The following is a 24191-nucleotide window of genomic DNA, read 5'->3' on the forward strand; positions in this document are numbered from 1 at the left end:
AAGCCTGCTGTTTGCTCTTAAGGCCGAGATACAAGGAGATTTTTAGAGCACCGTTGCTCCTCCTGTTGCTCAGAAGAAGCCCCCCCTGTGTGTCACGGCTTGTTCGCTATCCCAAAAAACTCACCGCGTCCGACTGACGGGTCAGAGGAACACGGAGAACGACAGAAACGGGTCTCGTGGACCACTCGGCAGAACATTCTTTGAGTCTTGTGCACATTTCACTGAAGTGGCATTGAAGCAGGGTCGGGTTACGATGTGTCCGGGAGAGACGGGGACGACCAGAAAGTTCAGCCCCTCTGGCTGTCGTTAACGGTTTCAGCTTTTTTTTTTTTTTTTTGGGGGGGGGGGGGGGGGGGGGGGCAGTAACAAAGGTCTTGAAGAATCTACAGCAGACTTACGAGTTGTCCGGACTATTATTGTCTTGCATTGAAGTTATGTCCAGGAAAACAAAACAAACCAACAAAAAACGCTTCTATTTCCTAACTTGACACTTCACTGGTGCAGGTAGAGCGGGGGGGGGGGGGGAGGAGTAGGAACGAATGGAACGGGGGAGACGGAGCTGGATTTCGGGGTGTGTGCAGGGACAGGTGGGCTGGAGGGACCCGTCTTCTAGAACCAAGCGTGGGGAGGGGTGGTTAAGTTGTTGTGGACTCGCAACAAAAAAAGAAAATGGACTCGTGACGATCCGTTATCTATAGAGGAGAGGACTCTCCTGACTAGTGGCTGACGAGGCCCTGCAGCATCATCACGAGGCGCCGCGCCCTCTTGCTGAGCGGGCTGTGGGGGTCCTGCTGCAGGAAGGCAAAGAGCTTCGGTCTGACCTGGGCCAGCACGGAGGACATGTGGTCTCTCGTCAGCGGGTCGCCGTGGTCCAGGTTCATCACGGCATCCTCCAGGTAGCTGAACGGGGGACACAGAGGGACAGAGACGTCAGACGTGGATGACACAAGATCAATTTATATTAGTGACTGAAGGTGAGAGCAGGACAGGATCTGTAGTCAACCAAAGAGTCCTGGTCTACTGAAATTCAACCTACTCTTCAACCAATTGATTGGTTGATGGAAAAAAAATGCCACAATGCACTCTACCCGGTAGCCTAAATGAATTATAAATAAACATAAAAATCTATTTGCAGCATATTAAATTATCTTTAACCTAATTATTCTATACTTAAATAATAACAGACTCGAAGCCGACCAGCTGCCCATATTCATGTTCCAAAAACAGAACCAGAAGTAGAAGCTGTCGGGATGCGCCTGCAGTTACATTTCAATCAGAACAATGAGGCTATTTATTAGACCAAACGTATGGAAATATGCCAACTCGGATATTCACTGAGACGAGGACTGAGCACACAAGCAGCCTCACCTAGGGAGCCGTCGCCATGTTGAGAGCCGTGTGGAGTCAACAAGATGTGCTCGGAATGTTCTAATTGAACACCTTTAAAAAGGCCAATAGCTCAGCACAACAGGCCGTTTTTGACAGAAACATGAAAGTAAATGAAGTGAAAGAAGGGATGTATAAAAGCAGCACGGGGTTGTGTTTGGACCCGTGGAGCAGCTGCAGGGGACAGAGAGGAAGGCCGCTTCCATCCACCTCTGAACTAGCTTTCTCAGGTTTGAATGTCAGGCGGCGTCCTTGATCGCCTCCCTGGCTGCCGGCCCGCTGTGCACCTTGTGGTTTTCGCTCAAATACCGCAGCGGTAAATTGAGTTATGCCACCGTCACCTGCGCCCTGCCCCCCCACTCAGACCACACTGCATTACACTCTCAAACTAATTGTTTTAGTCGGACATCTGGTGGTTAGACCATCCAGCAGCGCTCCAGTTCTGCCCCGCTCTCCCACCTTTTGTCTTTTACAGTTTAAATGACCGTTCACCTCCGCCTCCAGACCATCAACACACATTACAGGTTCACCAAATCCCCACACACTGTCTACACACTCGTCGTGACTTTTAATTTCACTGCATAGAACACTCTAGATACTGACCAGCTAGCTGTTCTGTCTTACAGGAGATGATCCGCTAGCTGCATTGTGTCCTTTTCAAACACGTAAAGTCGCTCTTCGACCTCCCTCAGTTCACACTTATTCTGTCATCCGTTTGGACGACAACGTGTTCTTCAAAAGCAGCCGACGATCCTCTGGTCCCAGCAATCCTCCCCGTTGCTTTCGTTAACCTTTCGGAATCTTTTGCGGATTCTTCTAAGATGCCATCGATCAAAGGACAGAGTATGAAGGCTCCTTTATCTCATGCAAAGCCTCAGAAAAACTGCCGTACAGTTCATCCACTTCTGTTCTTCCTTTTTTTCCCAGCATGGCTCGAATCTAAATTACCATTTAAAGTAGGCGAGAGTGAGAAGGTGTTAAGAAGTTTTGTGATTTATGCCGTTTTGTTTCTGTTAACTGAACCCATGCGACCTGGACCGTGCTTTGTCCTAATAATGCCTCAGACTGAACCACACCCTACTGGCCTCATCTCGCTCTCTCCAGATGGCACAGAGCAGCACCAGAGGGCCGTGTTAGCAGCTGCAACGTAGACGCAGAACCAAACAGGCCATCCAGACACAGAGTGGTGCTGTAAAGGGACTCTGATGGAGAGAGAGGGGTTTTTTTTTTTTTTTTGGGGGGGGGGGGGGGGGGGGGGACACAGCTCTCTGAGGAGACGCATCCACACGCATCTTGAGAATAAAAACACAACACAACACATTTTTCTGTTGAAAGAAAAAACAGCCGGTAGTGCAAAAGTGAACAGCAGAGTAAAAGCCACAAGGACGAGGAAAGAACAGAACGATGGAGAGCATCTAAAAATTCGTGCTCCCCGGACGGCCGTGTAGCGGGGCTACAGACGGAGCAGTGTGATGGGGTCAGCAGTTTAGCGCCGCTTAGCACTCGGGAGACGAGGAATAATGGACGTGCGATGGAGATGAGATGGGGGAGCAAGAGTTTAAGCTGATAGACGGGATCCAGCTTGTGTGGGGGAGAAGTCATGTGATGCGTTCTATAAATGAACTGAAAATGAAGACATTTTGGGAAGAAGTGGGCTCATGCAGCTCTCGGGTGTTTTTTTGATTAAGCCCAAGCTATGCCTGCTGCGTAGCAAGACAGGACTTGCATCAAAGTACAGCGGTGTGAGAGGATTTACTGAGACAGTTAAAGCAGAGTATCAATAATTCTGTAATTGTTTCAAGCAAGCGTTTCATGTCTCCGTATGGTCCTTTCCATAATGTTGTCCCACACTTAGAACAAACACGCACTTTCCGCTGACGTACATCGGGCGGTGTGATAGGATTACATTACAACCCGTTTAGCATCTGCCCGCTGCAGCTCTCCCTCAAACACTGGACCAAGTTCAAATATAATAGTTGTCCCTCGTAGTCATCAATTATCACTGGCTTTACAAACATGAGAACATTTTTGTTGGTTTAAAATGTGGTATTGCAGTCGAACAAAGACGTCTTATAGTTGAGTTGGGCCGGTTTAACGCCTGAACTGAACCAATTCAACCAATTACTGTTGAAGAAAATCATCATATAACTTAGAATTGAACTAAAAACAAGTTCTAATCCTGATATCTCAACCAAGTTGAATAAACAGATGTTTCTTAGGAAGTATGGGTGCCAGCAACCTCAAAGTAAGAATGATGGCGTCTGGAAACTCCCAAACATTTCCCGGCGAACGAGCCGAACATCCTGTCAACATGTTCTGTTATAATGTTCTGGAGAAAACACGACCGAACTAGGTATTATGCAAGGCCCCCGTATTGGAAACTAGGGATGCTTTGTTTATGTGATTCGGCCGACTGATCTGATGGGTGGAAAGTGACTTAAGGGGGGTGAATTAGACTATAAGTGTAAGCTGTAATAACTGATATGTTGGACTTTGTTGAATGTTGCCTTGTGATCATTAAAACACTTCCCGCTGGTTGCTACTCCAAGAACTCCATCTCTTCTCTTCATTTTCGCTTCTACATTACAGCATTATTTTTCCTGTCCCTCTGCAAGTGAAGTGTGGGGAAGCCTTCTGCTTACCAACATTATTATTCTGTGATATCTCAATACATGGAAGTTCGTATCTCAATGACAAAAACCTCACACATTGTCAGGCCCACGCCGGGTCTACTGTGCTTTGACTTTCATTGTGTTCGTCTACAGTTTACACACTGAACGTTTACTCTGGAATAATAATACTACTCTGGAAAATGACGTAACATTTGTAATAGCCTCACCTGATTTTGAGCTCAGAGCGGGTGGTGAGGTTGGAGGAGAGCTGCTGGATGAGCGACAGCAGCACGGGCTGGCTGAGAGGACACGGGTGCTGACCGAACACCTGCTGAGAGTCGATGGTCTCGCACACGTACAGCACCAGGTTCAGATCCGTGGCCGACAGAGCCTGGGAGGAAATGAAGAGAGAGAGAGGGGGCATTGTGTTCAGGTTAGAACCGGTTTTATGAATCTTTCCTAAAGGAAAAGGATCAATACACCAACTTAAAGTGAGGGAAGGTTTTGGGTCACAAGCCACTTCCACCTTTGTGGTTGTATGTTGCTCCTAAAACTAACCAGAGCCATGTCTGTAAAGAAAGTACACCTGTGTATCTTGTTGATGTCTAACTGTAATAAACTACAATCTGTGACGCATGGAAGTGATTCTATTAAAACTACGAGCTTAAGCAGGCTAATCTGATTTTTTTAAAGTGTCAATCAAAATGTCCTTGGGTCAAGAACTGAACTCTAGATGACAAATAGCCAGAAATACTGAACAGATGGGGCTGTAAAGGGAGATGACTAAGAGTTCTTAGCGGCTGATTAGAGTAGGTTCAGATCATGGAAGACACGGTTCGGTTCATACCCCGGTAAAGGACCGGTTCGCTACAGGGAAAAAAAAAATAAAACGCTTAAGGATACGATTATTTTAAACTGGTAAATGTAAAATAGTTGCAGCATATTGGCTTTCTGGGCCTTGTAGTCTTTATAAAAGTGCACGCATTTATTAACAGTTGGGAAATACAGCTCAGCAGCGGAGAGTGCAATATGTACAGCACTCCACCTGGTTGTGTGTGTGTGTGTGTGTGTGTGTGTGTGTGTGTGTGTGTGTGTGTGTGTGTGTGTGTGTGTGTGTGTGTGTGTGTGTGTGTGTGTGTTACCTGCTGGAAAGCCTGGTTCAGCTGGCCCTGCTGGAGGAGCTGCAGGATGTTGGCCTGCTGCGTCTGGTAGTCGAGGTGAGCCGTGGGGACGGGCGTGCCGGCCGCTGACCTCATCGCCTGCATGATGCTGGAGGTGACCACCACCTGCTGCTCCTTCATCGCCAGGCTCACCTCCCCTTTGACAATCCGCTGCACGTGGCTCAGAATAGACTCCTGCAAACTGCGGAAGAGAAAAGGGCAGGAGGAAGGAACGTGAGAAAGAGGGCCATCTTCCATAGAACGTGTGTTTTCTACCACTGTACTGCACTGTAGCGGGCCGGCCAGGTCAAAGAACCCTCGTTCAAAAACACTTTTTGGAAGCATTATCTTCTCTCTATGTTGCCACAGCTTTTGGTTTAATTGATGCACATAAGCTATTTCTTTGAAACTGAGTTAAAAAAAAAAAAAGAATACAAATCTGGTTCTGCACAGTTCGCTGTTGTCAGTTCCTTTTCAAGATTTTAAAGTTTTAGATGACCAACTACTTTGTCTCTGCTCCCCCCCTCCCCCCCCCCCCAAACAAATCTATAAACTCTAGAGGCCATGAAATTAATTGCAGAGGGAACAGGAGACTTGATCGAATTTATGTTCTTACATTAGCCTCAGGATTAAGCCTTGCTTGTTTCTACTCTCCAGACCCATTATGCACCTGCTCAATAGGCAGTGAATGAGGCCAGGGCTTTCAGACAGAGGCATCTGCTGATATGCATATCCGATATTCAAAATATCCACTTGGAGTGTCAATCAATGCTATCAGATCAATCCATGCGAGTAATAACAGCTGATGGGGACAGCAGAGATTCTATTCAAATGTGAAGAAAAAAACCAAAAGCTTTTTAGTAGCAGCTTTCTGATCTTAAGCGGTTAACAGAGTGGTCTCGCCAGGATACATACTTTCCCACCATCATCTGGATCTGGTGCTGGACCTCTGCCCGCACATTGGCCGTGATGTTGTTGGCCAGCTGATCGGTGGAGCTCTGGAAGTTGTCGATGGTCTGCTGGAGCTGGCTGATCACGGGGTCTCGCGTCTCCTGCTCTCTCTGCTTTCTGCTCTTCATGTGGCTCTCGAGCTGCTGGATGTCTACGAAGAGGAACGTCAACAGAACATCAGCCCTCACCCTAACACGAGCAGACACCTTCCAAATACACTCAAAACCACATCAGCAATCGGATTTAACCGATCAGAGCAATGTGAAAGGGTGGCGGTAATGCCAAACCCACTGGCAATCAACAACCAGCGCAGAACTTCCTGATTCCTTGTAAAAAAAAAAAAAAGAAGGAAAAAAAGGAAAAGAAAGAAGAATTTTAAAAGGATCATTTAATAAAATTTCGATACACAATACCATAAAAGTGGAATTTCAAGCCAGGAAACGTAGCAAAAGCTCACCGGGTCTTCAGCATGCCGCTTGGAATGCGATCTGAACATGAGGATTTAAATGTTTTCTAGATTCTAACTTTTAATTCAATGGAATTTAATGAATGATTTTAACATAACTGGTTCAACAGCTGTCGAGATTTGTTTTGGGGTAAAAGCAAACATTCTTAACCCTGTCCCCTGGTTTCAATAATTTATCCTTAACACAAAACAAACGGGATTCTGAACAGGATTTAATAATTCAGGATTGAATTCATTGTGATAAAACACTAGATTAAAAGGTTTTCCAGAGAGTAGTCTGTCCTGCTCTCATTATTCTATCTATTATTTTGTTCACTAACATGCGCCTTTTATTAAGCTTAGCCCATTTCAAAAGAATTCCGTAGCGTTTTCCTCAATATATAGCATATGAATATGACTAATTATGGGAAGCAATGCATCACGTATTAATATATATTACACGTCACCATGCACCAACAACAAAGAGAAGATCTGGGCATAAAGGACACCACTGAAGGTTTGCAGACTAGCTGGATGGCACTGTGGATGTTAATGCAGCATTCACAAAGTTATAATCAATATTTACACACAAAAAGCTAAACCCCGAGTTTGAGCGTGGATTAAATTTAAAATTGGAACAAGCTCAGAGGAGCACACACGCTCACACATTATGACAGCCTTGGTAAATTCTTAAAAGAACATCTCACCACCCGCTTCCAGAGGCGGGCACGAGCACAATCTCAGAATAAATAGACTGCTTATCAACAAATCCGTGCTCCGACTGAGTCTGGAAAAGCCTCATTACAAAAGATGTCCCTGAGCTTTTTTTTGATAAAGATGGTTATTTAATTAGACTTCCAGATAGACGGACCCTGATTTCAGGGCTAGACAAAAGGACACAGCAGTGTCTGGACGTCCAGCGACTGAATGGAAAGTCTATTTCCACAGTAAAAAAATGACTCATTTGATATTGTGTTGCCGTAGGTCATATAAAAGATAATTGTGATATATCTGCTGACAAAACCCACACATTATGAAGCTTGATCAGACAGCCTTACATTCTTGTGTGCCTTGTTTAAAGCTGTCGTTGATTTGTTGGAACATGGACTGGCAGCCTCTCTCAAAGACGGGCAGCACGATGCCCTGGAAGGCGTCTTTGTAGGCCGCCTGGATGGGCCCCTGCATCGCCTCGGCCGCTGCTCGACCGATCGCGTCCGTTGTGTTCTGTAAAACAGGAAGTGGGTACGGTGAGAGGGGCGGGGGACGGAGGGCGGAGTTACAAAGACTCGGGATAGGACAGGACACTTGCCTTGGACTTGACCACCTTGCTGACATTGTCCTTCAGCGTGATCTCCACGGCGGTCAGCTTGGCAGCGATGGTGTTGCTCAGCTGTCCCGTCACCGGCTCCAGACTCTTAGAGATCGCTGGAGAGGGGACGGAGTAATTTAAGAAAGATGTCATCCTATTTGCCAACGGGCCGATGGCAGTCGATGCAAATACAGGCCGATATCGATGTGTCGCTGATAAAGCGTTGCTGTTCAAAAAACGTCAAACATCTGCTTTGCTGCAAAATGCCTAAAACAGCTAAAACTCTGAAAGCAAATGTCTAAAGTGAATACAGAATGCCTTCTGAGCTGCACGATAAAAAGAAACTTTTAAAAGGTAATAAGGTAAGAAATAAAAAACAATGCCAGGCACCTTAAAATATCACATTTTGAAAGCACCTTGGACACAGCTACCACCGGTAAAGACATAAAACTTCCACTCTTTTGTCTCCTGAACAAAGCATACTTTTAGAAGAGGATGGTGGAAAGACTAGAGGACAGAAGCCAAGGACAGGACTCAGCAGAATGTTAAGATTTACACTTAAAATCATCCTCATCTGTGACCGCCAGACAACAAAATGGAGCAATAGCACCATCATCTGGGAACAAATGACGACCGCTTGGTCTCGGCAGAGTAAAGCTCTGTTGTCTCTGTGACGTCGGCTTTTGTTGTCCTCAATGACGTGTGTTTGTGTGTTTGTGTGCGCTCGCTCACTCTGTGGGACCGTCTTCTTCATTTCCTCCCGGAGCACTTTGTCCATTCTGTTGGTCAGCACAGAGCTGAGGGTGCTGCTGAGCTGCTGGCTGAGCTGGTCCTGAAGCTGCTGCTGATGATTCTGACTCTCCGCCAGAACTCGCTCCAGTCTGCGCTCTGAGGTCGCGAGAGGTCAAGGCTCACAATAACATGTGGAGGGGAACTGTTATAACAACTTTGGAGAGATTCCTTAGAAAAGACGAGAGCGGTGTTTGAAAGCGCATACCAACTGTTCACACCAAGTGTCCGGCTGCATAGTACGTAGAATGTAGGTATGTGAGAAGTGCCCGGAGGTCTAATAGATTAGCAAGAATGTCTGAGTATGTGACTTTACCGGAAAAACTCAACCGCCCCATAATGCATTGCAGACTGTCTGACGGCAGATAGCGAGACACAGTTTAAATAATGTTGGATAAAAAAATGTATATAAAATTAAGAGGAAAAGCGTTGGAGCTCACATAAATAATGGAGATAACATCTTTATCACTAAGGTATTTAATAATAATAAAGAAAATATTCAATTTAGTGGAAGAGGTAATGTCAACGGTAGCTCAGACCGGTAACGTTGTGATCGATACAGTCATATGATGCAGTACATGATGATTGGGTAAGTATTTTTTTAAGTTAGTATGCGACTTCGAACACAACACATGGGTTTCCGAATATCATACACAACCCCTTTGTGGCCTTAGGTGACCTGGAAGTGATGCCGGGTGGCTCCAGGCCTTAGTTTGTGTGAGCAAAAACAAATCCACGTTGCTACCGCTTAAGGCTTTCTGGTGTGCTCCAACGTATCTGTTAGTACTAGTGTCCCAGTTGCTCAGTAAGGCCTTGGGTACAGAGTAGTAGGAAGGCTAAACTACCATAACAAGTTGTGCGAGCAGGGAAAAGCGTGAAGGATACGCTCTTGTTCCTGGTGGTTGGTGAGGACGTGCTCTACTTGGGCCATGATGGTGCTCTGCATGGCTTCAATCTGCCCACGCAGGTCCGTCAGCTCCCTCTGCTGGCTACGCAGGAGCATCAACAACTCGTCCTGTACTTCGGCATTCATCTGTGGAATGGAGAGCGCGATTGAAAAAATAGGAGACAAAAGGTCTGTTGAAACATAAATTACACTTAATCAGTAGTTCAACATCGATATAAGTAGACACCTATTTGCTAACCGATTGTTAATGCATTTCAAATGGTGGGCAAAAAAACCCAACAATTAATGGTAATGTCTTTCCAAGAGAACAAAATCATTTAACAATACAAAATATATATTCTTCCATTCATAGTAACACTGTGGCAGTTAATGAACATAAAAGATCACCTTACCTGACCAGAGTCCATTTGCCTGGACTGAGACAATTCACTGAGGAGAAAAGAGAAAGATTTACCGATAATATTCCAACCAATGACTCGATGTAACAAGTAAAATGTTAAACGTTAAAACTCCACTAAATGCTACCGATACTAAAACAATCTGGAGCTACGAACACATTTTTAGCACCGTCTTTGTCTAATCTTGACTATCCATAACTCCAGCTGCTCAACTTAACTCAATTATGCTAAATGAAGAGAGATGGATGGAGAGCCCTCTCTGATTATTTTGCTACTTACTTTTTGTGGAGAGCAGTGGAAGTAAAAACGGCACTGAACTGCAGTCTCGCAGTCATTTTAGTGTGACTAATCACTTCCCTCCGTCAGTCAACAACCTATTCCGATCAAGCCTAAGTGACTGCCTGACAATCTCCTGATGCACACACAGCCAGGATCACACATCATCAGATCCAGCTTAGAAATACAATACAAGACAGTTGTGACTTTCTAACCAAGACAAAAAAAAAAGTATCGATTGAGGGATTGTATCCAGACAGCTCTCATCCTAGCGTTGATGGAGCTGGTGGCTAGCGGCTAACGGTGCTAACATCCCATTTGTTTGTCCTCTACCTTACACTAGTGATTTCTGTTGCATTCACAGTATAAGATGACCTCAACAGGTACTGTGAAAATTGTTCTTTTTACAGCCACACTTCGCACCGATTCCTTCACTATCAAACGGCGACGTACCCGTCGTCTTTCTTGGTCTTCCTCTTCACTTTTGGCGAGGCTCGTGGTGAGGTCTTCCAGTCCTTAACTGGTAGTCTGTGAGAGGACCGAGAGCCACAATTTCCTGAAGATGATGCCAGGCTGGCCACCTCATCGTCAGGGTCACTGGGTCAAACACACAAACATACAGATGCACAACGAGTGAGACAGCTGCTGTAAATGCCACATGCTCTGTAATCATCTTGGAAAAGATCCATAAACTCAATGCTGTTGTGCCTTAAATTAAGCACTGAATTTGTTTCGTTCCCCGTGTTGTGATGCATTCCTTCTAGGACTAGGCTGCGTCTCATTTGCATAAACAGAGAGACGGTGTGTTTGCGTTACCTCTGCTCTGCGCCGGCGTCCTGGTTGTCGTTCTGTGTGAGGTGGTAGGAGCGTCGATGGTACGGTGAGCTCAGGTGTCTGTCCTTCGCCTCCTCTCTTGAGCTACAACACAGAGGACACAAATGTCTTCTTATGTGTCTGTGTGTGTGTCCAGCTACTTACTAAGTAAATTAGTGCTCGGATTTCACAAGTAAGATTTTTGAATTTTGTGAAATCCTTCATGGAAATCTTAATGTTTTTAATTGTTAAATGTATTTGTAATTCTTACCAGTCTCCAAGCCCGTTGTCCCTGAGACTGTTCCTGGTTTCTCTGGTGATGTCAGGCGCAGCCGGCCAAGGTGTGTGGCTAACGCTGCCCTCTGAAGAGCCTCCACCGATCCCAGGGTTCTCCTGCGATAAGGCGTTCTCCAGCAGAGACGGGGTGTGACTGAGTCGGACCTCAGACTCCACTGAACCGCCCACCGGCCCATCAGCACCTCCCAGTTCCAGGGGCATCAGGCTGGGACAGAAAATAGTTCCGTCAAAATAAAAAAGGCCCATACTGACGTTTCTGCAAGTTCGTCTTCTAGAACTGCTGTGTGCTTTAAAATCCTGATGAACATTTCTGAATGCATGCTCGTTAAAGGAAGGATGGATAGAAGGACATACTTTGCTGACAGCTTCAGAGTTGTCTATTCACTGCAAACATTAAGTCAGCATTCATTTGTTTAAGTTGTTATTATTACCCGTTGTTGGCTGAGCGTGGTGAGGTGAGCAGGTGCAGGGCAGACGCAGCGGACGCCATGCTGTCCGTCTGGAGAGCGGAGAGAGGCAACGGCTCCAAACCGGACACGAGGCCGCGCTGAAGCTGCAGGGTCTGGGTTGCGATCTCTGGCATGTCCTGGGACATGGCTGTGGAGGCGGAGGAGATGACGTCGGGGGAGCGGGCTCTGGTCGGAGAGGCCAGAGGGGGCAGGAGGGGAGAGTCCAGAACCTGGGGGCTGTCGAGTGCGAGAGGACCGACAGGGGACGCTAATGCCTGAGGACAGAGATGACGAGTGTGACGAAAAATAAATTAAAAAAAAGAGCATTCCATGTAGAGTATCAAGAAGCTGGCAGGAGTCAGAGAGTGCGTCTTACCTGTAGGTTCTCCAGTCCAGGCAGAAGCACAGCAGAAACAGATCTGGGGCTGCTGGTGGAGGCGGAGAGTGTCAGACTGCTGCTGCTGCTGCTGTTGTTGATGTTCTCCGCTCTGTTAGGACTCTGACCGACTTCGTCCATAGTCCTGCACACACAGACATTCACATGTGACCGGAAGAACAGGAGAGTATGTGGGCATGTTAATCTATATCGGGGATTTACAGTTAAATGAATGGAGGAAGAAAGAAGCGGATATTCTGTAACAATCCATACAATCCTATTCCCAACTGAGTCGCTATGAGGACGTAAGAGGAAATTGATGTTTTTGTCATTACCACATTCTAAATACAGATGACGGTCACTATTAATCTTAGTTATGATCCCTTCTAAACTGCATAGAGAAGCCCACCTGTTGGTTGAGTCAGAGTTGCTGCTGTTAGCCGTCACAATGGTCAGACTGCTGGCGCTGCTGCCAGGGGATGCCGGTACCTGGAATGAGACAAATAAAGTGATTAGCGAGATGCAATTATAACTAATCATCGGTAAAAAAAAACAACAACAAAAAAACACTGTTGCTGTGTTTATAACCTGCATTATTTAATTTTTTTTTGCCATACTTTCTCATGTTAGTCAGTAAACATTTGGAATGAAATCCCAAACTGAACTAAACTAGAGCAACATGGAGAAAACTGGATTGGTTCCCATCGCGACCAAATTCTCATGACACGTTAGAAGGTGCAGTCAGCGATTCTAATCCAATAATACACTCTTCAAATTCAGGTAATATTATTATTATGAATCTTTTACTTCCCGTCATCTCTCAGCCTCTCACTTCTTTATCTTTGGATCAGCCAGAGATAAAGAAGGTCTTCAGTTTGTACAGACTGTGGATTAACAGGGTTACGGCCTTGTGTCTGCTCAGTGCCAGCAGCAGCACAATATGCGGGAGGACAGCGCTATTCATGGGGAAAGACGTTGCTAGGCGACATACAAAAATAGTTTGAAGTATGTTCTTTTTGCTGAAGTGTTTTTTGACTATTTTGTAAACTGGTGGATGTTGAAATTTCCCTCCAGCACGCAGATAACCCAAACTGCTAGTTAATGAAAGCTGGAGAGAAGCGGTGGACGAGGCTCGGGAGTGATCGTACCGAAGTGCTTGGTGTCATGAAGGCGTCGGGAGTCATCAGCTTGGTCGCGCTGCCGGCACCCGAGTTTGACAGGAAGTCAGCGGGAGCAGGAAGCGATGGGATCTTCCTCAGGTCGTTCTGGGAGCCACTTCCTGATTCCTTGTCGGAGCTCTGGTCAGTGAGATGGTCTGAAAACCCTGCAGGACACACAAAATGTAAAGAGTGCTTTATTTGTGTGGCTGTATTTGGGGACATGCAATAGTCTGCCTCCAAAGAAACGCCAACGTTGACTTGATTCAACATCATTTGTACGGTAAGAAACCTGTGTCATAAGGATGCATCGTCTCCAGGGATTTGTTATATTTTGAAATCTTGGGACTTGAGACTTACCAAAACCATCCTGAGAATCAGAATTGGGCAGGAAGACTGCAGAGCTGGAACCCAAGTTGGGCTGAAACCAGATCTGGACGTCCTGCAGACTCCTGAAAACACACAGAGACACACTAATTTAAGACTACCCTAATTATCAAGACTTGGGCCCGTTGCATGGTTCCTATGCCACAAACAAAACACGCATCCCTAAACCTCCACAATGACATACATTTATGAAATTTGACACATTGTGATTCACTTAACCGTTACAAATGGAAAAAAAAAAGAAAAAAAAGTTGGCATTTACTAGTTTTGACTGCCTTTAACCAGATTGCTTCTTGGGGACAATAACAAAACAAAACTCAAGCCCACATGATCGTCAAATTGTCAGAAGAAACTTACTTGGTGTGGACACAGTAGAGTTTTATTTGGATCCCAGACTTGGACTCTGTTGGTCCTTGTGTGCCCTCTGGAAGACACACACACACACACACACACACACACACACACACACACACACACACACACACACACAGTAATGCGGTGTTAATTAGGATCAATGCTGCTACACATTTAAAGGTGCTATTGATAGCTAGATGTTGCAGTCTCATTCCCCCGCTCCATTGCATTCACTTCACAACAAGTGGTTGCCAGTTCTGTTGGCGATGCATGTAGGAGTGTGCATCTTTACTTACAGTACAGCTAGTGCAGGATATACGCAGGTACACAGCCAGCCACTTCTAAACCTCCTCTGATGAGCATCTTCATTATTACTTACTAACGTTATAATGCATCCACCGTCACTGATGCTAACCTAGCTAGTTTAATAAATATGCTAAATGTTAATTTTATTGGTTATTGTTGGACAATTAAGCTAAAGTAGCTTATATGTGCCAATATTAGCTGTTACGGCAAATATTCACTGGATGCATTATTTTTATTTTCTACATAAGAATATTATGAATATAACCTTTAATGTCCCCGTGTAATGCAGCAGTGTTCCCAAAAAGTCAAAATGAAAGCTGACAGCAAATAAATGGGCTTGTTTTAAAAAGGTAGCCATATGTGTGGTGGCCCTTGGAACATAACATGCAATATATTGATAGAATAAATCTATGGTAACAGGAACAATCAAAAGATTGGAGGAGAGAAAAGAGGATTTTTGTGTGTGAGCGTTTGTGAGTGCGCATGCACACCTGTTGTCATGCTCTCACTCTCCTCCTCTGCAGGGAGGACCTCGGTGTGTCGCCAGCGGCAGTGGGCGACGTCCCGGACCCCAAAGCTGAGCACCGGGTGGGTCAGCAGGAACTCCGACACCGCTGTGAAACTGGCCTTTCCCTTCTCCTGATCCTGCCGGAGCTCCATCACATACAGAACCTGGAGAAGGAGGGCAGCAACAGAGCATGAAGCGAGGGGCCGGATAAAGTGGTAATGTTGGGACACTTCAAAAATAATAATGGGCCGTTGTCACAGACGGACTAACCCCGGTTTAAAGAAAGAAAAAAAAAAAGAAAAAAAAAAAAAGAGAGAGTGACTCTTTAAACAATTCATTCATTCATTCATCTTCGTCCGCTTATCCGGGATCGGGTCGCGGGGGCAACAGCTCCAGCAGGGGACTCCAAACTTCCCTTTCCCGGGCCACATCAGCCAGCTCTGACTGGGGGATCCCGAGGCGCTCCCAGGCCAGTTTGGAGATATAGTCCCTCCACCTGGTCCTGGGCCTCCCTCGGGGTCTCCTCCCAGCTGGTCGTGCCTGGAACACCTCCCTAGGGAGGCGCCCAGGTGGCATCCTCACCAGATGCCCGAACCACCTCAACTGGCTCCTTTCCACGCAAAGGGGCAGCGGCTCTACTCCGAGTCCCTCACGGATGACCGAACTTCTCACCCTATCTCTAAGGGAGATGCCAGCCACCCTCCTGAGGAAACCCATTTCGGCCGCTTGTACCCGCGATCTAATTCTTTCGGTCATAACCCATTCCACATGACCATAGGTGAGGGTAGGAACGAAGATTGCCCGGTAGATAGAGAGCTTTGCCTTGCGGCTCAGCTCTCTTTTCGTCACAACGATGCGGTAAAGCGACTGCAATACCGCCCCAGCTGCTCCGATTCTCCGGCCAATCTCACGTTCCATTGTTCCCTCACTCGCGAACAAGACCCCGAGGTACTTGAACTCCTTCACTTGGGGTAAGGACTCATTCCCTACCCGGAGTGGGCAATCCACCGGTTTCCTGCTGAGAACCATGGCCTCAGATTTAGAGGTGCTGATCCTCATCCCAACCGCTTCACACTCGGCTGCGAACCGATCCAGTGAGTGCTGGAGGTCACAGCCCGATGAAGACATCAGGACCACATCATCTGCAAAAAGCAGCGATGCAATCCTCAGCCCACCGAACTGTAAACACTCCTCCCCACGACTACGCCTCCACATCCTGTCCATGAATACCACAAACAGGATTGGTGACAAAGCGCAGCCCTGACGGAGGCCAACCCTCACCGGAAATGAGTCCGACTTATTGCCGAGAACCCGGACACAGCTCTCGCTTTGGGCATACAGGGATTGGATGGCCCCCAGAAGTGGCCCCCTCACCCCATACTCCCGCAGCACCTCCCACAGTATCTCCCGGGGGACCCGGTCATACGCCTTCTCCAGGTCCACAAAACACATGTAGACCGGATGGGCGTATTCCCAAGCCCCCTCCAGGATCCTTGCGAGAGTGAAGAGCTGGTCCGTTGTTCCACGGCCAGGACGGAATCCGCATTGTTCCCCTTCAATCCGAGGTTCGACTATCGGCCGAACCCTCCTTTCCAGCACCTTGGAGTAGACTTTACCAGGGAGGCTGAGTAGTGCGATACCTCGGTAATTGGCACACACCCTCTGGTCCCCCTTTTTGAACAGGGGAACCACCACCCCGGTCTGCCACTCCCTAGGCACCGTCCCAGACCTCCACACAATGTTGAAGAGACTTGTCATCCAAGACAGCCCCTCCACACCCAGTGCCTTCAGCATTTCTGGACGGATCTCATCAATCCCTGGGGCTTTGCCACTGTGGAGTTGTTTGACTACCTCAGTGACTTCCACCAGGGAAATTGATGATGCTCCACCATCAGCCTCCAGCTCTGCCTCTACAATAGAGGGTGTATTAGTCGGATTCAGGAGTTCCTCAAAGTGCTCCTTCCACCGCCCGATTACCCCCTCAGTTGAAGTCAACAGAGTCCCATCCTTACTGTATACAGCTTGGATGTTTCCCCGTTTTCCCCTCCTGAGGTTCCGGATGGTTTTCCAGAAACACCTTGGTGCCGACCGAAAGTCCTTCTCCATGGCCACTCCGAACTCCTCCCACACCTGCTGCTTTGCCTCCTTCACGGCAGCGGCTGTAGCCCTTCGGGTCTGTCGGTACCTTGCAACTGCCTCAGGTTCTTTAAACAATATTAAGTCAAAATAGCTCTCTCAGATGAAGATATGATTTAATTAGTGTTTAACCCTCTGAGAGCAGCAGGATCACCGGTGATTCTGGGCCTTTACGGTCTTTTAAGACGCTGTAGTGAGCTCAGTCCTAATATGGACCAAGAAGACCTAATGAACCCACCGGTGCCATCCGGGTCATGCTCCATTTTGGTGAGGGAAAACCTGCACGGCCATTTGTAAAGGGGTCCCTTGACCTCTCACCTCAAGGTATCTGAATGAAAATGGGTGAAGCCTCAAGTTTCCCCTTTTGCAGAAATACCCACTTTATACTATTCCCATGCAGTTTTGGGGAAAAAAACAAGCCGTAGTGCAGTATAAATGGTTTTTTTTCACATATTCTAAAAATGGTGTATTTGAATATTTCTGCATACTGGGGTCCTTAAACAGTCTTGTAATTACATAAAGTGGGTGTGACTGGAAAGCTGAGACTCTTTTGGATCAATTGTATTAATGTGTGGTGACGTTAGTCCCCAAAGCAGCCATGTCATAGAGAGAAGGTCACTGTATAAAATGACCCGTTACCTCTAGAATAATCACAGCCTCATGAAACTTTAAGAGCACAAACTAGAGACCTGGAGCCTTCAGAGGACGTATGTTATGGTATTTATGGCGTATATTAACAATAAGGAGGTTTTTGAGCCGTTTCCACAACAGAAGTGCTCCCCATCCAATCCACGGAAAATGCAATTCTTGCAGTTGTCCCCAAAGGTTTTAGATACCAAAGGATTTTTCTACGGTGTTCCTCATTTTTATCAATTCTTGAGCGGTGACATTTTTTTTTACATTTAGCACCAAATCTGTGTAACAACCCAAAAGATTGCTGCAACTACTGATAAATAATCATAAGTGATCATGGGAATGGTCTTCATTAGACTTCCATCATAATGTTCGAAGCACTTTTACTTAATTAAGAAGGTTAAGTTAATAATTAATTAATTTGTATTTCTTATTTATGACTAGAACAACGTGACACACACTGAACCACATCTAGAATTCATTTTCCGGTTCTCAGCTTTCCGATGATGAACACATTAATGTGGCATATCCTGTTGACCTGCGATCTCACCCCAAAGACCCTGTCCCCACTAAAAAAAAAAAGACAAAAATGGGTCTATGTGGGTCTATATGGGTTAAGTTCTTTAGTGTTCATAAAGTGACAGGAAAATGCTTCAAATGTATCCATTAAGGAGTAACATTCGCAGTTTATCAATATTTTTAGCAAGAATTATTCATGAAGAGCAGCTAAACCACACAGAACATTGTGCTGACCTTCCTCTGCACGTCGGTGAGGATGAGATACTCAGCAGCGAGGTCCAGACTGGCCTTCAGACTGGGCAGGACTGAGGAGTTGAACAGATCTGGAGAAAACCTACAAGATGATAAGAACAGCACCATTACTAACTTTAACCGGCAATGTTAATAAATGGGATGAGCTTCAGAGAGCAGGAATAATAATCATCCACAAATCTCTTGACCTGAGAACTAAATTAGGATTGGTGTGAAGCACCTATTCAATGGGAGACATTTAGTAAGATAAGCCTAATGTATTTTATAGTATAGTAATAGTCATCCCTTATTAAAAAGGACTTGGACTTAAAATAATGGATTAAAGCAACAACCTGATGGTCTGTAAGCAGGTCCAGGAAACAGTGCACCACAATTTCAACTCCTGGTTCTGATCCGCTCCTGTTATAAGGAACCGCCAGAAAGGAACCCTACAAAGAGCAAAGTGGAACGGACCAGAGACGGCAAAGGAGAGGACAAAGAGGACGTAAACAAAGAGCTACAACCTCAGATGAATAAATGTCCGTCACAGTGTTCACAGGAGGCTGCGTGTGCACCGGTGTGTGTACTAACTCGGGGTCCTGTCTTTTGTGGTTGTCACAGAAAAGAAGGCAGGAGAGGGGCCGTCCTCCGTGGGGCCGCAACTCATGAAGACATCTGGACAACGGAGAGGAAAGAAAAGTGAAGAGAAGATGGGATGAAAACCAACAACCACAGGAGTAGGTGAAGGGAACAAACAGACAAAAAGGTCAGTAAGTGACGGATTACATCACGGACCTCGTGTTTTATCCCTTTCAGAGATTTCAGTGTGAAAGTAAAGAGACAGCCTCCTCGCTTACCTCGGCTTGTCCTGCACCCCTTCTATGTATATCTGCCAGAACTTGATGTACCCATCGTGGCTGGCTGTGGCCAACACGGTTCCATCTGGAGACAGGGCCCCCTCACTGACTCGCTGCAGGGGCCGACACAACAAACACAATCAGTACGGCAAGGAATGTATGCAACAAACCACTTTGTACTTCTAGGTTACTGCAGTTATAGTACGTGGAGAAAAATCATCATATAAATGTACTGCATTGACTGCTTATTCCACATTCGTTACTTTTATCCTACCTGGGTATGCCCCTTGACTGTGATGAGGCCTTCTTTTACTTCCGAGTCATCGACGGGCCAGCTGCTGTGGTTGGCTCTCAACACCTCCAGGTCCCACACCTCAGCCTGGACGGAGAGGGTGAATAAAGTTAGAGAGGCAGAGTTCCCACTTTTCTCTCTTCCTGATGAATCTGTGACAACAAAAACACGGATACCAAGTCTTCATGGAGAAGGGCTAGGGTCTGGCTGGCGTCGTCCTGGTTGTCCTCATTGTCCTCCTGGATGAACGGGCACCAGATGAGGCGACGGTGGGAGTTCAGCGGAGAGTCCTCTGGCCGTCGGATATGGACCACCACCTGATCACTGCGGGGAGCGTGGGTTAAGGAACATGAGACCAAAGACCATTTCTAGCTCCGGTGAGCACTGTGCCAAAGCAGGTTGCATAATCACTCGGGTTTGAGTAAAACCACCAGGCAGTTTGGGCCGCTGCAAGTGAATATTTACACTGAAAGTACACACAAAAAATAGGATGAAATAAACAAGCCAGGCAGTAACTACCACCACCACTCTAGAGACACGCATAGACCTGCACATCCTCCCACACACTACTTTTGAATCTCTCCCACGTGTCAGGATACAGTATCTTGCTTCCAGTGCAGGTGAGCTGCCAGACCATGAGGTTGCCCGCCTCATCTACACAGCCCAGCAGCGAGGAGTCGAGGTGGGCAAAAGCCAGATCCGTAACGGCTCCGGTGAAGCCCTTCAGCAGAGAGCGCTCGGCAAAACTCACACTCAGGACGCGAATCATTGCGTGGTTGTTGGCTCCTGAGGGAACAGGTGTTTAGTTTCGAGATGAAATGGGGAACCTGGGGTGTCACAGCACTTTAATTTATGCAGCTACATACACCTATTGGATCATGTTTTATCAATATGTTGTCAGAGCAGAAGGACGGATTAATATTGGGAGAAAATCGGAACTAGAACTGTGGCCTTCTATCATGCTCGGCACACAAACACAACGGCGAAGAAGGAAATGGTTCCGATGAAAATGTAATGCTTATTAGTGCCATCACAATATCAAAATTGTCACTTCAATACCATACCCTGCCGAAATATCTCGAAACAGATATTTAAAATATACCACTGCAATAAACTAAGACGTCAGGAAATAATAGATGACAGAACATTGAAATTCAAATTTATTAATTATTAAAATGAATTATCACGTTTAAAAATACCTTTTCTCTTTCTAAGTTTTGTAAAACAGCGCCCCTGCCAAAGCATCAGTAACAGTTCAGGCAGAGAATGCTACTGCAGCACGGGAGTCGGCGAGAGACTTCCAAAACAAAAACCCACATAATGGAAATAAATTCAAACAAAACTCTGTGAGAAGTTGATGAGGGAAGAGCTGCTGAAACACCAAAGTAACTGTAGAAAGCGCAGTGTTGTGTCAGAGTGGTGTTTAATGTTAAGTGTCTGATGAGAAGAATACTTCAACACATGCTCTTTGGCGGATTGTGTGTACCCCAAATTACAGATTCAGAAAAAAAATGGTGACTATAATATTATCGGTACATTTGGTCAGTAATTAGAGCCGCGTTGTTATTTTTCATGGTGTTTTTTTTTTTTTGAGGAGTTCTGCTGATACAGACAGCAGCTCAGAGCGGGAGAGTGCAGCCGGCAAGGTTCATGACCTGCTTTAATCTTCTCTTAAATCATTTGTTGACTCCATCCTTCTGGTTAGCTCTAGCTAAATCCCACGACCCGCAGTTATATGTTTTGACTGCTCCAAAAATAAAAACCGCTGGTTCCTGCGGGACTGGGTCACAATCCAGTCCTCCAGCAGAGTGCTACACGCACGCTTTAAAGATCTCAAGTGCTATTTGATGTTTGTCCCATTAGACGCTAGAAATGCTCCAGGACTCTCACCTCTGATGGCGTAGGCCAGGAAGGAGTTGGACACAGCTATCAGTCTGCCATAATAATACTTGTGTTCCCAGTCGTACTTGGCAACAGGTTGAATCTTCACCTAAATGGGAAAAAAACAAATTTACCATTTGAAATGAATTAAAGCTCTCCTTTTTTTACCATGAGGCTGTGGCTTCCCAGAGGTAAGGCCAGGCAATTCAAAATGAAGCACAAAACTAAAAAAAAGTCTGGCTTGCCGATTGCTGATGATTTGGCTTCTTACCTTGCTGCTGCCACGGGCCTTGCTGTTGATGCTGGTGTCCTGACTCGCCACTATCTCCACGTTGTTGGAGGTGATGGGGATACAGGTTGAGCCATCATCACCAGAAAGGCAGCTGGAATTGCAGGATGCATATTTAAAGTTCAATATGGATTTAGTTTCTTAAAAAACATTAAGTGCTTAAAAAAAATGTTGTTTTTCTTCTTCTTATCAAATTCAAATAGAAGACCGACAGCACTGTGATTCTGCTTGATGCGGTAAAGTCAGCGGGTGATTCCAAGAACCAACGTACATTATCTGACACTCCTGAGTGCTGCAGAGGTCTGTGGAGATGGGTCTGGTAGAGTCTGACCGATCGGTGCTTCCCAGGAGGCCGGCTGCTCCCAATAACCCATTCAGCTCTCCATTAAAAGATGGCATCCTCAGGCTGTCACCTGATGCATCTGAGGAAAGACATTGAATGCAGGCGTTATGGGAAACACTGTGCAAAGATAGAATGCACAGCCTGCAAAGAGATGACGGTTATTCTGGAAGTTTATTATCATATTACTTTGGCAGCGCTCACAGCCCGATACAAAAATCATAAAACTTGTGCAAATAAGTGAAAAAAAACAACCTCTAAACATTTAAGATTCACATTTTGACTATAGTTTCACTTATAAGTCTGAGTTAATCACACCATCCACACTTGGAGACACATATTGACACGCTAGAGGAAAACAGATGGAACTATAAACCTTATTAATGACCACATTCAGGTGACGTTTACCAATTCCAAAGCCCTGTTAAAATGCTTGCTGACTCACAGCAATCACTTACTGGGACACTTCAGTCAAACGGAGCCATGATTAACGTTATTAATTACACCTGTGCTTTTACCTGTGACGACAAATCAAAAATGCCTGCTGTGCAACACTTCTATTGGCATCAAGTAAGAGCCATTTGAGTTGGGGGGAGAAGAGCGAGAGAAAGAGAAAGAGAGAGCGAAAGAGAGACTGTGATTTCTTTCCTTCCTCTCCAGCCTCCCTAGAGCCAGTAGTTTCTTCGTTACTATACTCGATCATTATTTACAGGTGCGAGTTTCAAAATGAGCGCGTTTACTCAGCTGCGGAAATAACAAAGCTGATAGGAGTGTATTCAAATTGGCCAACAATACTGACCTTCTACGCAGTTATGGAGGCTCAAGCTAATTCTTGGTAGCAGTGAAATCATTCTGGCTCAACGATTCGGTATCCACCTCACTTTACTGCTATGAGGTAAAAAAATAAATCAGCAGGTGCTGATGAGATCATTTCGATTACAGAATAATTTGCTCTAAGTTACTTATTCGTCGCCCGGCAGCTTAAGACCCAGCTGTCCTACAACAGAAAATAGACAGACGTAAGCTAGCTGTAACGTTAGCTCAGTCAACACTATAAAGAAAATACTTGAGACCATTCCGACGTAGTTAGCGCTCCGACATTACGACAAACAAACACATTCGTCGCTCCGCAAAAAGTTAGTCAGAAAATACATTTGTAAACCTATTGACACCCAAATTGTGCTTCCACACGACGTGGTGGCTTTTCGTTAGCAGGTAGTGAAGCTGCTGTTGAGCTAACTTTACTCCAGTGCTGCAGCGCGCTAAACCAACTCGCGTTAGCTAGGTGCCAGTTTAGCTAACGTTAGCTAGTTAGGCTAGCGCTCTGTTAGCTTCTGCGGCCTAAGCTAGCGCCGCCGCTTTTCATTCCCGGTCCGACTTACCGGCGCTGTTCCCGGGACGGTCGAGCTTGAGGATGTCCCGGAGATGCTGGGTCGCACCCTCCATATCTATATTAGAATTGGACGCCATGTGTGGGGGGGAAAGGGGGAAACTGGGTTAATTTAGGGGAAGAGAATAATTTCTTGTTTAATGCGATGCTGTCAATGTTCCTTTCGTTCACCCAGAGCAACCGTCTAAACTTCCGTTATGTCCGCGGCAAAGGCTCCGGCTAGTGTCTGCGTCAGGTCATTGGTTCCTACCTCAACGTCTTCTAATGAGGTTCATTGCATGGCTGTATAAAGAGGCGCAGAGATTGTAACGTTACACAAAAAGGGCATGGTGTCGCCTTCCACCCCAACATGGTAACCTCTATTAGTGTTACAAAGTGGTTTGATTGTGTGAGACTGACCACATGCACAGAGGTCTGCGGTTGATCAACCAGTAGTGGGCGCAACTTGGGGACTTACTTAGCGTAAGGAACTACACTTTTATTCTGGGCCCTAGTACATGCTATTTACCAAGTGCGCGTACACGAACACAGTAGAGAGGACTGATGGCGAGCTTCGTTAGATGGTGCAACAACAATCACCTGAAATTCAACATCAGTGAGCTCAAAGAACTGGTGGTGGACTGGAGTTACCAATCCGGTATGAAGTGAAGAGGGTGGATTCAAACAAGTACCTTGGGATCCAAAAACTGGACTGGATTCGACACTGAAGCCCTCCTCAGGAACGGACAGTTTTCTTTTCTTTT

The 24191-nt window shown here is 46.0% G+C and overlaps 1 protein-coding gene across 1 annotated transcript; it reads right to left on the reverse strand.

The window, feature by feature from the left end:
- Positions 1-345: 345 nt before the first annotated feature.
- Positions 346-23660, reverse strand: edc4 (enhancer of mRNA decapping 4). Its single transcript, XM_068731936.1, has 30 exons — positions 23441-23660; positions 21990-22140; positions 21701-21812; positions 21439-21538; positions 20148-20334; positions 19725-19872; positions 19531-19635; positions 19257-19369; positions 18991-19074; positions 18753-18848; positions 18403-18502; positions 14864-15044; positions 14070-14136; positions 13686-13777; positions 13317-13492; positions 12578-12657; positions 12169-12313; positions 11775-12067; positions 11318-11548; positions 11050-11151; positions 10687-10830; positions 9952-9988; positions 9538-9685; positions 8596-8751; positions 7864-7979; positions 7613-7778; positions 6074-6260; positions 5141-5360; positions 4226-4389; positions 346-900 (listed from the first exon to the last, which is right to left on the reverse strand). The coding sequence occupies exons 1-30, from the start codon at positions 23526-23528 to the stop codon at positions 717-719; spliced, it is 4173 nt and encodes a 1390-aa protein (XP_068588037.1). The 5' UTR covers positions 23529-23660; the 3' UTR covers positions 346-716.
- Positions 23661-24191: the final 531 nt, after the last annotated feature.

This window comes from Cebidichthys violaceus, unplaced genomic scaffold, assembly GCF_023349555.1.
Source record: "Cebidichthys violaceus isolate CVI_PGR_0920_01 unplaced genomic scaffold, fCebVio1.0.p SCAF_55, whole genome shotgun sequence".
NCBI classification, from domain to species: Eukaryota; Metazoa; Chordata; class Actinopteri; order Perciformes; family Stichaeidae; genus Cebidichthys; species Cebidichthys violaceus.